The sequence below is a fragment of the Pempheris klunzingeri genome, chromosome 12, assembly GCF_042242105.1.
Source record: "Pempheris klunzingeri isolate RE-2024b chromosome 12, fPemKlu1.hap1, whole genome shotgun sequence".
In the NCBI taxonomy this organism is placed as follows: Eukaryota; Metazoa; Chordata; class Actinopteri; order Acropomatiformes; family Pempheridae; genus Pempheris; species Pempheris klunzingeri.
The window spans coordinates 3,529,694-3,542,877 of NC_092023.1; the positions used below are offsets into that span (position 1 = coordinate 3,529,694).

The window sequence follows — 13,184 nt, forward strand, 5'->3', positions numbered from 1 at the left end:
AGGGCCGCAGCGAGGGGGGGACGCACCGAGCACCGGCAACAGCCCGGAAGAGAGCGGCCACCCCGGGCGGTTGGGAGCTCTGCTCCTCAGGTTCACATCAGGTGCACCTGAAATAAGTAAAATCAGCTTATTTGACTTTATTTGTTAATTAGAAATGAGAAAATAAAACAAGAAATTATGTCACTTTTTAAAAGGTGAAGAAATTCAATTAAATTAAACTGTTTTATCGTCATGTGTACAGATATTTAATAATTTAATTTATAATAATAAGAATAATTTCACTTGCACTATGGTGTTACTCTGCTCTTACATTTGGTACTTCTTATAGGGTATATTACATACACTTGCACATATTACATATTACATTGTACCTTTTTTTAGTTATTTATTACCTTTACTTACATTTTGTACATTTTTAGTTTTGCTTAGTTGTTTGTATTCATGGTGGAGGTCACTTTAACTTTCTAAGCTATTGTAACACCAGAATTTCCCCCCAGGGGATCAATAAAGTATTTCTATCTATCTATCTATACAAATGCACACTGAAACTCTTGCTTTGCCCTTTTAACCTTCAATACCGCTTCAGGATTTAAAAAAATATATATAGATGAATAAGAAAAATTAACAGTAGCTACACAGAAAAACTATATACACTCTATATATGATATATAAATAGTTTTTAATTCAGAGATAAAGTTGTCACCACAAGCTAACTAATTGTGGCTAATGTTTGCTAAACAGCGTTGTTGAATACTTGATTCTGATTGGTTAAAAACAGCATTTCTATTTATTGCATGCTGCCATTAAATACTTCATTCTGATTGGTCGAGGCAGTGTTCTACGATCTGTCGTTTCTATTTATTACATGCGTTGTTGAATACTCGCTTCTAATCCACGGTCTGTTATTTCTGTATAACATACTGTTATGGATGCAGTTTTGATAGCAGAAGCTGTACAAAGCCAAGAAATAATAATAATGATAGTAACTTTGTTTATAAAGCAACCATTCAAAGTGCTTTACAATAAAAACAAACAAAATATGATCCAAACTCTGTAGATATAACAGCTAATATATACACTGTACATACACATATACAGATATACATGTAAACATAGCCGGCGTCGCCCTGCCGTGGTTCATTTTGCATTAACGACCGTCTCACTGTACATTTTCCCTTATTTAGCACACATTAGGTAGAAACAGTGCTGCTGCATAACTTAAATGACTTATTAGGTATATTTAAACTATTATCCTCTGATACTAACTTTTTCCACAGTGGAAATTTTACTCAGCAAAAACATACATTGCTTTAAGTAAAAAAAGAAATAACTAGACATCATGATTAAGTTTATGTATGTTTATTTAAGTACTGTACTTATGTTGATTTTTGAGATATTGGTACTGAAGTATTTTCATCTTTAGTGTTTTCATTTTTCAGGGAAATAATGGATGTTTTTGTATGATTAAACTTAAACTAATTTAGAAAATGTGCAAAATATCAGCTGAAATTATGCTTTCAAAGCTTGATTTCAACACAGGGTCTAAAGACCAGGCAGGACTCAGGTTAAATCCCTCACCATGTCTCTTAGTAAAGTTGTGTTTAATCCTGAACAAAGTTAAAATTTAACACATACAGTAAAGCACAAACCAGTTCATGTTCCAGCCGGAAACAGCAGGAATCTGTCCACTTCCTGATCAGTAAATTAATTAAATCAATAAACACAGTTCTGATTTCAACCTTTCAGATGTTTGTTGGGGTTTTTTCTTTCTTCACTTTGCTCCCTTTCAGAGGTCAGAGGTCACGGTCAGCTCCAGCTCTCTGCTCCGACGTCCCCTTCTGGTCGGACAGAGTCATTCACCATCAGGCCACCACTGCCCCCTCCGAGGGTAGAGCAGAGTCACCCTGCGTCTCTGTTAAACATCTGGAGTCTGTCAATCTGAGTACGTTTGTCTCTCTGTATGTACAAACAGATTTATTAGAAGAGACACCTGCTCACTCACAACCCTTCAGAGCTTTGTCTTAACTTCTATATCAAGAAATAAAACTCCAGAACATTTTGAGAGATAGCAGCTCACCTCAGGCAGCTGAATTAAACATGAAGCTGGATTAATGATGCAGGCTGCAGTATTTTCCTTTTAATACCTCAAACATTCCCCAAAAAACCCAACAAAACAGGCAGTAAGGGTCCTTGAGCAGACAGCAGATGTTTTCTCCCATTAAAGACAACAACAGGGATTACAGTGAGCCGACGAAGAACTCCCCCCCCATTCAGTCTGTGCAACTATTTGGCTGTTTGGCTCGAAAAAAACTGACCAGTTAAGACACAAATACAATAAACACACATAAATATGTAGATTTTTCATAAATATTTTATATTTTTTATGAGTTCACTTTGATTTTGTTAAATGATTTTGGTAAAATGGGTGAAAGGAATGTTATCAAAAACACTGAACTGTGTGTGTGTACTAATGTGTTTCCCCCCGAGAGACGTGAGTAAATCTACAGTAGAGAATATTACAGTACTTTATTTATCCTCTAGGGGGAACCAAGCCCCATTAAATAATCCACAAACTGACCCCGTTTGGCTCCAACAGGCTGAGAGACAAAATATCAAATCACTTAAATTTGCGCATTTCATTGTCCATTTAATAGTGAAGACAATTTTTACACGTAAAGAGAAAAAAAACACGACAATCGCCTGTAAATTTAGACAAACACAGAATAATGTAATGAGAACACAGGCCTTCTTTCTTCTTTCTGTGGTGCAGAGTTAATGAATGATAGAGTGCACTTTCCCCACATCCACACACTGTAAACAGCAAGATCGTATAAGGGCGTCTATCTGCGTCCCAGCTGCTTCTTCAGTGCCTTCAGGGACTTTGCCATCATCGGAGCGACTCCTGTGTGTGTGTGAGAACAGCAGGACAAACAGGTAGGAGGTCATTAGGGCTGCACAGGTCAGATCTACATGTGTGGCTTCCATCCTGAATATCTGCAACGGCCTGTTTCACCAGTGTGGAAATCTGCGGCACACTTAACACTGCATGCACGACACTCGTTAAATACTAAATTGTGGGCTCACTTGTTTTTTTGCGAGGGTCTTGTGTGTTTACTGCCCCTGAACTGCTGTTGCTGCTGTTGCTGCTGTTGCTGCTGCTGCTGCTGCTGCTGTTGTTCGACCTGCTGGGCTCATTGCAGCTTGGCCTCGATCTGCCGTCCTGAACCTTGACACTGATAATTGAAGAAATAACAGCAGAGTGCAGTTTTTGATCAGAATCATTATTAACAAAACAAAAACAAAGCATGTAAAATTGCAAAACCAGACCCCCACCACCACCACCACCCACCCTCCCTAATGTCAGCGCTACACTAAACGCCCCACGTTGCGACAGTTGACAACAAAAGGACACGAGGCCGTCTCTTAACCAGAATAAAACCAGTTTATCCAGCACATTGCTCCAATTCCTGTGTTCGGCTAAGCTCACCCAAAAAGCATTTCGCCCACTGTTTTCACATGAGTCTCCGAGAGATTACGACCTCGCTAAGCTGCTGTTGTTGAGTGATCACTTTGTAGTTAAGAGCTTTTGTGTGGAAGAGCGGCGGTGCAGGCACAAGGCTTACCAGGTGGTCATGTTTATGCATGTACAACACCAGCGTGGCTCTTAATAATCTGTGACTTGTTTAGGAACATTATAATTGGGGAAAACAACAAAGCTGGAATGAATAAACACACGAATAAATGACAGAACCTGGATATTTCTCTATATTTAGGATGCTGTAACCCACCTGCACCTGGGCTGGTGAGGCTGCTGAACAGCAGTTCCATGAATTTCCTGCTGAATTCGCACATCTCTCGGTGGCTTGGCAACAGTGTGAATAAATGCCATCTTCACCTGCCGGCCTGAAACAAGGTGAACCGTGTACAGAACGTCAGGAGCGAACAATATTTTCCTACAGTGCATGTAAAGAAGTCTCCTCTTCATGTTCGTCTGCCCATGATTTTATTTCATGTAACTGGATTTTAGTGATCAACACAAAGACCAGACAAACACCAGCACACACCTCTGGGTTTCTGGGAGTGTGCCGAGACGATGCTCTTTGTCAGTCTTTTGAATTTCCTCTCCCTCTCCTCAGACAGTCTGACGTACATCTCTTTCCACGATTCATACTCCTGAAGTTTGGAGTCTTTAAAGTCTCTCTGGCAATGTCTCCCCCACAAGTGGTCCGTCACTCCGATGTAGATCTGTGGGAGAACGGTGACAGTAGCGTTTGGGTTTACTAAATGTAGGAGGGTCATTTTAAAATATACTGACACACCTACTGATGCCATTAACAGCCTTCAGAGCTGCTTCACATCTCAGCATGAGAGGAGCGACGATGGAGTTGGTTACTGTTCAGCTAAACACAAGCTTGGAAGACGCAGACTACAAACTCTGTTAACTCTGCGCAAAAGACATCAAATAGGCAGATTTACTGACTGGATTTAACGACGCTGCGGCTCAGACAGATTTCCTCCCGGCTCACATTCGCTCTCTAGGACACAGTTCAAGCTTCAGGGGAATCATATGACCCTGCAAATTCACACCATTTATACCATTAGCCTCTATTAGGCATCGTTTGATGGCCCTTTAGTACATGTGACAGGATAATGTTCCATGTCACAGGGAAATGATTCTATATAATAATAATAATAATAATAATAAGTCTTTGTTGACAGGCAGGTGTTCCTAATGAAGTCTGTGTTAACTGTATTCATAATCACAGCCTTACTGGGTTGCATTCTTCGATGCGCAGCAGCTGCTCCGGCGTGCACCTCTCCAACACCGGCTCGAGGATGTCAAAGGGGACGCCGCCAGTTTCATAAAGCACTGAGGAGAGATCCCTGCACCTGAGTACAGATCCAACAAACCGACACACCGAGTCCTGCAGAAAGGATCTTTAAAAAGGAGTTCACTCACGGTTGATGTTATTCTGGAGCGTGCGGATACACTGCTGGTGCAGGCTCATCATGGCGGGGAGGAAGATGGTCTTGGCGCCGGAGTACACTTGCATCTTCTTGTTGAGTCGCTGGCCGGTGAAGCCTGCAGACTCCTCAGAGGCGTCGCAGACTTCGTTCTCCTTCTCAGCTTTGACACAGAAGACGGAGCGTCAGGAACAAAGAACCCAACGTGAGAATACAGCAGGATCTAGTAAAGAATACAGTACCTCTCCTCTCAAAGTACTCAACACTGGACATCTCACACTCAGGCAGGAGAGCAGGTAGAGGAATGTTGATCAGGTCCATAACGGACTCCTTCAGCTTCTGAAACACGAGGGATTATTAGTCAGTCAGTCAGTCACTGCCTCTAAAGGCTAAACTTTTAAGCTCATTGTCTGGTCTACCTGTTTTGGAGGGCTGACATTTAGAGACGTCACCGGTGGCTTGAAAACTTTCACACCTGGATGTTTTGTTGCTTCTTTTACTACGTTCTTCATTTTCTTCTTCACTCCAGGTCGTTCTTTTCTCTTCACAACATTCACATCGTAGTTCAGGTATGATTCAAAAGACATGGAGGGCTCCGCAGGGTCGCCTCGCACGTCCTTGCGCCTCATTTTGTCCTTTTTGTTTTTCTCTCTTGAGTGTTCCTCATCGTCAGAGTCTTGTTGGTGCTTCAGAGCGGTGTATTTCTCTTTACTCGCTTTTTTCTTCTTTTCACTTTGGGCCTCTGAGCTCCTCGGTATTCCTGGAGATCTGTCACCTTCGACTTTGGCCAGTTTTAAATATTTCTCACTGGATCCCAATGCAAAAGAGTCTCCGTCTTCCTTAGACGCTTCCTTGGATGTCTTTGATTTCTTATTTGACTCTTTTTCTGACCCAAATCTTCTACTATCTGAGTGGCTTTTCGATTCAGACCTGGATTTCTCATGAGCGTCCTCTGGATTTGCAGGCGAAGTGTCCTCGTCTCCTGATTTTCTCCTGCTCCCATCAGCTCTCCTTCTCTTGGAAGCAGCCGAAGTGTTCATTATATCCTCTTGGATTTCAGTTTTCTCTTTCCAGACGTCATTCTGAGAGATATTCTCGTTTTGTTGTTGACTTCTTGTCTGATTTTCGCTCTGGCCCTTGTGTCTTTTCTGTTCTTCACATTGTTTCTCTGAAACAGCTTTCCTCTTCCCTGTTTTGAAGAGGGCCTCATCTGAACAATCCTGACTCTTGTCATGAGATGTTAAGCAATTATTGTTTAAATCCTCCATCATCAAACTTCCATTATTTGGACAGTTTTGAACGTCCACTTTGTCTTTAATAGACAAATTCTCTGACGTATCCCGATCGTCTGAGTGGCTGCATTGAGGAAGATTAATGTGTCAAGCACATAAAAATGGAGCACAATTGATCATTTTATACAGCATATCGTTTTCCCATAAAAGTAAAAAGTTGGATACACTCCACCTTGTGGATTCCTTAGGGATCAGCCTTTTCCAACCCCTAACTAGCGACTTGGCGAGTTCTCCAGCCTGTTCGTGTCTGCGCATCGAGTTCACCGCTTTACCAATTCCAGTTTCCTAATTTATGTGCAGTCAAAGAAAAGTCATATCAACCAAATTCATTTGCAAATATATCAACAGAAAATACAGAGACTCACAGCAAGAACGTCTAATGTGATATCCAGATCCTTGAGTTTCTGCAAAATCTTGAGAACCTGGAAAGAGAAAGGTCTATTAGAGTGCAGGTTTTTTACGAGTGTTTCTGCCATAAAAAGTGACTAAAAGATGAAACAAACTTAAGAAAACCCAACATGCCAAATATGGCAGTCCTAGTTTTGGATCTCCACAGTTGCTGATTGTGCTTTCAGAGCAGAAGCTATGTATGGGAACCTCACACACCCTCTTAGGCTGCTCCTTTTACCGCGAACTATAAATGGATAATGGCACTGCTGCCTGCAGTAAAGTCTCACTATCTAACCCCTTTGGTGTCTGCAGGTTGTGCATTTGGCATTTTTAATTAGACGTTAAATGGAGTTAAACTGAAGCTGAAAACAGTTAAACATTTAAAAGCCCATCTACGCCTGGAAGGGACTCCTGCACATGCAGAGCCCCAGATCTCCACTGATGATGGACAGCAGCCATAAGTTGAACAACTGGAGGTGTTGCCAATTTTAGCTGCAATGGCGCCTCCCATTTAAAAACAGCCTGACCCCCGCAGCAAAGCTTCAAATGCTGCGTGGCTGCAGCGCACATGTCAGGATACTTTGAAACGGAGACAAAACAAAGATGCGTGCCAGGAGCATTAAACACCATAAAACACCACGACTGGACAAAACCATGAGTGAAAGATGGGGGGGTTGTGGTGGGGGTGGGGGTTTGTTTGGCCAATTAAACCAGAACAACTTCCGAGATGTTTCTCTCCTGGAAGCATCACTTCTCCCTCCAGCTCTGAATAAATCCTCCGGCTCTGTACCGTCGCAGGTTCTGCTGCGTCTGTCAGCTGAAGTTTGCACCGCATGACTCTCTTCGCCACATCAGAGCTGCTGGCCATCACGGTGATTCACGTGCCACCGTCCACACACACACACCGGGCAGCGCGCGCCCATTGATGACACCATTATAATGGGCGGAACCGGTGCTCAGAAAATTAGGAGATTATCTCAGAAATTAACCTACATGGGGAGATTAAATGTCAAATGTGTTATGATGATGACTGTTTGGCTAAATAGACATTATTATATATGTAAAATCATTATTAAAGACAGTAAACTCCTTTGAATGGACACACTGGACTACTAAAAGAGAGATTTCTCATCTTCCATCCTCTGTTTCCAAGATTGTAAGAAAAATGAAATGTAAATGTATGCATTTCAATCAATCAATCAATATTTATTTATATGGCGGCAATTCATAACAGTGTTGTCTCAAGACAAAAGGCAGCTCAGACCGAACTCTTTAATTAAAGAGGGAGAACCAACGATTCAGGAATTCAAAATTAAGGATTCAAGAGTCCCGAGGCCTGAAACATTGAAGCCTACGCCATCAACCAACACAACACTCTAATCAATCACATAATCAAAGTGATCTAATATGAGGCAGACATGTTGGTGGGGTCACTTTAAGTCTTAAGGTTTCCTCAGGTGTTTGCACAGAGAGCTGCAGGACTCGGCAAACACATTATTAAATGTACGTAAGGGGCAACGCTTCCATTTTGATTGTCTGTTAGATGAATTTACTTTTATCTGAGGAGGTTTTTCCTCCTAAACATACTTAAATCAGACGCTCTTTGCTTCTCTGAGCACTAATGAATTTTTTTTCCTGAGCAGTGGTTCCTCTGAGGATTGAGGATTGAGGTCGAGCCCTCACAGTATGTTGACATCAACCGATTGGAGGCTATTGTGGGACACTATGTTGGGAGGGTGGGGGGTGTATGGCCCCTTCCCTCTGCCACATGCATTGCACAATACTTGATTGGCACTACTCCCCGAGAGGAGGAGTTAACTGCAACTTCAGCAGGGGTGACTGCTGCTCTCTCTCTCTCTCTCTCTCTCTCTGCTGCTCCAGTAACTGGAGGCACAAGTTCCTTCTTCACCAGCCTCAACTTCATTTCTCAGGTAAGTGGTTTCCCTTTGAATGTTTGACATTTAGGCAATTAAAGAGGCCATTTGGTGCAGTTAAAGCCTCAGCGTTTGTGAGTCGTCCAAGAATGGAAAATATCCTCTTTTCTCGCTTATTTGAGTTTCTAAGGGGAAATAAACTGCATGAAGCTGTTGACCTTTTTGTAAAATCAGTTTTAACATATAGTCATGGTGACAGTAAGAGTTTTGGTTAAAGAACGTGAGCAGCAGCTGTTCATGACGCTTTTTTTGGTCTTGCAGATTGTGTTAATTGCAGGCATATTTGGAAGAAGCCTAAAACAATTAAATGAGACAAAGAAAAGAAACAAAAAAATGTTATATTTGCCCCAGTTTGAACTTAAACAGTGAGAGGACATGAGGCCTGCTGCTCATGTCTCAAAGTCTATAAAAGGAACGTCATGGGTGAGCCGTCCAGCGCTGCTATTCCTGGACATGCTGCTGATAAATTGTGACAGATGCAAAGAGGGGCATGTTGACGCAGTCACTCGGTCCAGCATCACCTGGTAGCACACTTGTTTTCAGAGGTGTCAGTGTCTGGGTGTTTCTAAATCAGTGTAACTAAGACTTGTCCTGTTCGATCCAACGATTAAACAATTAACAAACAATTAAATATGCAGAAATTTGGCATTAATTCTAAAGAAAACCTCAGAAATAGTGCAGCTGTGCAGCTCAAGGCAGCGTACACATGAAATGATTTAAAAGTCACCAATATTTTCACCTGTAGCACATGATTTTATCTGTCTGACCGACACGATGCATCACGCCTGACATGTTTTATTTATATTTTCTGAAGGTTTGGGCTGCGTTCTGCTGCTACAGCCATGGCACCCAAAAAGAACAAGGCGACCAAAAAGAGTAAAGGAGACATAAACGAAATGACCATAATGGTGGAGGACAGCCCCATCAACAAGATCAACGGCTTGAACACCCTGTTAGAGGGAGGAAACGGCTTCAGCTGCATTTCCACTGAAGTTAATGATTCTGCGTATGCCCCGAACCTCCTGGAGGGTTTGAGCAGCATGAGGCAGGACAGCTTCCTCTGTGATCTGACGGTCGCCACCAAGTCAAAGTCATTCGACGTCCACAGGGTTGTCATGGCCTCTTGCAGCGAGTACATTCGAAACATCTTGAAGAAGGATCCGTCCCTCCAGAAGATCGATCTGAACGAGCTGTCGCCGGTCGGCCTCGCCACAGCGATCACGTACGCTTACTCTGGAAAGCTGACCTTGTCACTGTACAGCATCGGCAGCACCATCGCTGCGGCCATGTTGCTGCAGATTGGCACCCTGGTGAAGATGTGCAGCGATTTCCTCATGCAGGAGCTCAGCGTGGAGAATTGCATGTACGTGGTCAATATCGCTGAAGCCTATGACCTGAAAGAAACCAAGGAGGCAGCTCAGAAGTTCATGCGGGAGAACTTCATCGAGTTTTCTGAGATGGAGCAGTTCCTGAAGCTCACCTACGAGCAGATCAGCGATTTCCTCGCAGACGACTCCCTGCAGCTTCCCTCCGAGGTCACAGCCTTCCAGATCGCCATGAAGTGGTTGGACTTCGACGAGAAGAGGCTGAAGTACGCCGCGGATCTCCTAACTCTCATCCGCTTCGGCACCATCTCTGCCCAGGACCTGGTGAATCATGTCCAGAGCGTGCCCAGGATGATGCAAGACGCCGAGTGCCACCGTCTGCTCGTTGACGCCATGAATTACCATCTGCTGCCATACCAACAGAACATCCTGCAGTCACGCAGAACGAAGGTACGCGGTGGCCTCAAGGTGATTCTCACAATCGGAGGGCGGCCGGCCTTGACAGAGAAATCGCTCAGCAAAGACATTCTCTACAGAGATGCAGATAACGTGTGGAATAAGCTGACAGAGATGCCAGCAAAGAGCTTCAACCAGTGTGTGGCAGTCTTGGACGGCTTCCTGTACGTGGCAGGCGGTGAGGACCAGAACGATGCGAGGAACCAGGCTAAACATGCCGTCAGCAACTTCTGCAGGTAAGAACTGAGCCCCACTTTTACTTTGGGATTTCTCATATTAGTCCGTGTGGAATCAGAAGATAAATCCCTGTCTTGTTCTTTAGGTATGACCCGCGCTTCAACACTTGGAATCACTTGAACAACATGATCCAGAGGCGCACCCACTTCAGCCTCAACATCTTCAACGGCCTCTTGTTTGCCATCGGAGGGCGAAATGCAGAAGGTGTCCAGGCCTCGGTGGAGTGCTACGTGCCCTCGTCCAACCAGTGGCAGATGAAAGCTCCCATGGAGGTGCCCCGCTGCTGCCACGGCAGCTCCCTCATCGATGGCAAGATCCTTGTCTCAGGAGGCTACATCAACAACGCCTACTCCAGGGCCGTGTGCTCGTATGACCCCTCCACCGACACCTGGCAAGATAAGAGCAGCCTGAGCACACCTCGAGGCTGGCACTGCGCCGCCACCGTGGGAGACCGAGCCTACGTCATCGGTGGCAGCCAACTGGGAGGTCGTGGGGAGAGGGTGGACGTCCTTGCTGTCGAATCTTACAACCCCCACAACGGCCAGTGGAGCTACTGCGTGCCTCTTCACACAGGCGTGAGCACGGCCGGCATTTCCATTTTGAACAACAAGATCTATCTCCTCGGAGGCTGGAACGAGGGAGAGAAGAAGTACAAGAAGTGCATTCAGGTTTACAACCCTGACCTCAATGAATGGACTGAGGATGATGAATTGCCAGAAGCTACAGTCGGCATCTCATGCTGTGTCGTCACCATACCCACGCGGAAAACACGGGAGTCCAGAGCCAGCTCGGTGTCCTCTGCGCCAGTCAGTATATAAGGGTTCAGATGATAGAAATGATGTGGTTTACTTGTCTAAAGGTCTCCAGCTGTTGCATAAATCTCCACTAGTCCCTTTTTGGGGCTACGTTGATCAGTCAAATGGTCATCACCTTTATTTAGGTGAGCAAAAACTACAAAACTAATAAAAATGCAAAAAAAAAAATGCAAATTTGGGAGCACAGACATTTTAAAGGAGAATTCAGGAGCCTTGAAATGCATTTTGAATATTTATAGTTTAATTATTAGTAAAATTGGCATCATTGACATCAGATAATGTTCATGACAGAGACAAACTGGGCATAGCAATAACCTTTTTTTTTTCATATTTAGACAGAAATTTACCTTTGGGGCCAATTCAGTCGGGATAACGTTATTTAAAACTCAAATGAAAGGTATAAAAATGCAAAATCAGTGCTGTTATTGAGCTTAATCTGTAAGGAGACTGTCTTCTCTCACCCAGTGTAATGAAATCAACAGTGCCGTGTTGTTTGTTCTTTAACGCTGAAGGTGACAGTCCTGTCGACTGTAGCTACTGTGATTCTCATATACTTGAACAGAATAATGAAGCTGGAATAAGTGTTGGCACCACCTACCAGGAGTAGGTGGCCGCGATGAGTGGTTGATGATCGTCACCATGAACGCCAGCAGGAGCGCTGCAGTGATGAGGGTTGAATGATGTGACAGCAACAAACTATTTTGTAAAAAAGAAAAAAATATACATGTGTCGGGAATGATGTTGTCAGCCTGAGCTTTCCTGGACGTCACTCGTGAATTCCTGGACTGCTCATGTCTTTTTTTTTTTTTTGTTTTGTTTGTTTGTTTTTAAATTAAAGATGAAGTCGAAGCTACTCTGAGCCATGGTCATTTATTTAATCCCCTGCCTTTTCGTTAACTTTGTGAGTCTTTTGAAGTGGTGTATTTGTGTGGAAAAAAACTAATCAGGTTTGTTTTTGAACACCGAAATCTAGGAAATCTGCATGAAGGATTATTTGGCTTTTTCCAAACTCACTTAATGTTTTTTTTTTGTTGCTCATTTCTCGTCTTTTACTCTGTTGGGAAATTATTTAAAAGGCCAAGGTGCAGTTGATAGTGGTGTATAAATTTGGCTTAGTAGGATAAAAAAAAAAGAAGTGTCGGCTTGCCATGAAAACAGGATTTAGAGGGACATATGCACTTTTTACTTCCTCTCTCTAATCCAGCAAAATTGGTGTCAGATGGTTTAAATTCTCTATAAATGCAGGCAAGATATACCAAAACAAATTTAAAGATTTCTATGAATACAAGTGTTTGTGGTCATTATAAACTCTGAAGTTCACAGACACTAAGTGAGTCGTCTGCAGCTGTTAAATCTGCCTCTAATGAGTTTATGAGCATAATGGCTGTAAAAGCAGAAAGATTTCAGCCCTGTGAGGAGGGTTAGAGCCTGCTCGGGTGCACTGTGAACATATTTAAACTGTGACAGCGAGGAAACGGGGCTTCGGGCGTCTAGCATGAGCCAAATGAAGACATAAAAGGCTCGTTAAATTATGCACAAAACGTCATTTTTGGCGTCCACACGTCTCATATTCACCACAGGAAACACTCATGGGTATTCTGCTAAACTCTTCATCATTAAACCTTTTTTAAATCCTCATGCCAACAAACTCCAACAACACATGAGTGTACCGCCCACACAGCTTTTACAAACTGATTAAAACTCCAGTTAAACTTATAATTCAGGTTTTTGTAGGACAGTGAAGTGCACATTTCTACTGACAAGCAAGAT

General features: G+C 43.2%; 2 protein-coding genes across 2 annotated transcripts; one reads left to right on the plus strand and one right to left on the minus strand.

The window, feature by feature from the left end:
• Window positions 1-2,840: 2,840 nt before the first annotated feature.
• Window positions 2,841-7,515, minus strand: eloal (elongin A, like). Its single transcript, XM_070841498.1, has 11 exons — window positions 7,438-7,515; window positions 6,623-6,679; window positions 6,430-6,542; window positions 5,385-6,321; window positions 5,208-5,301; window positions 4,961-5,128; window positions 4,773-4,870; window positions 4,065-4,245; window positions 3,789-3,903; window positions 3,085-3,233; window positions 2,841-2,902 (listed from the first exon to the last, which is right to left on the minus strand). Exons 1-11 carry the CDS (start codon window positions 7,513-7,515, stop codon window positions 2,841-2,843), a joined length of 2,052 nt encoding a protein of 683 aa, XP_070697599.1.
• Window positions 7,516-8,503: 988 nt separating this feature from the next.
• klhl31 (kelch-like family member 31) lies at window positions 8,504-12,267 on the plus strand. Its single transcript, XM_070840597.1, has 3 exons — window positions 8,504-8,578; window positions 9,396-10,598; window positions 10,685-12,267. Exons 2-3 carry the CDS (start codon window positions 9,424-9,426, stop codon window positions 11,415-11,417), a joined length of 1,908 nt encoding a protein of 635 aa, XP_070696698.1. The 5' UTR covers window positions 8,504-8,578; window positions 9,396-9,423; the 3' UTR covers window positions 11,418-12,267.
• The last annotated feature ends 917 nt before the right edge of the window (window positions 12,268-13,184 follow it).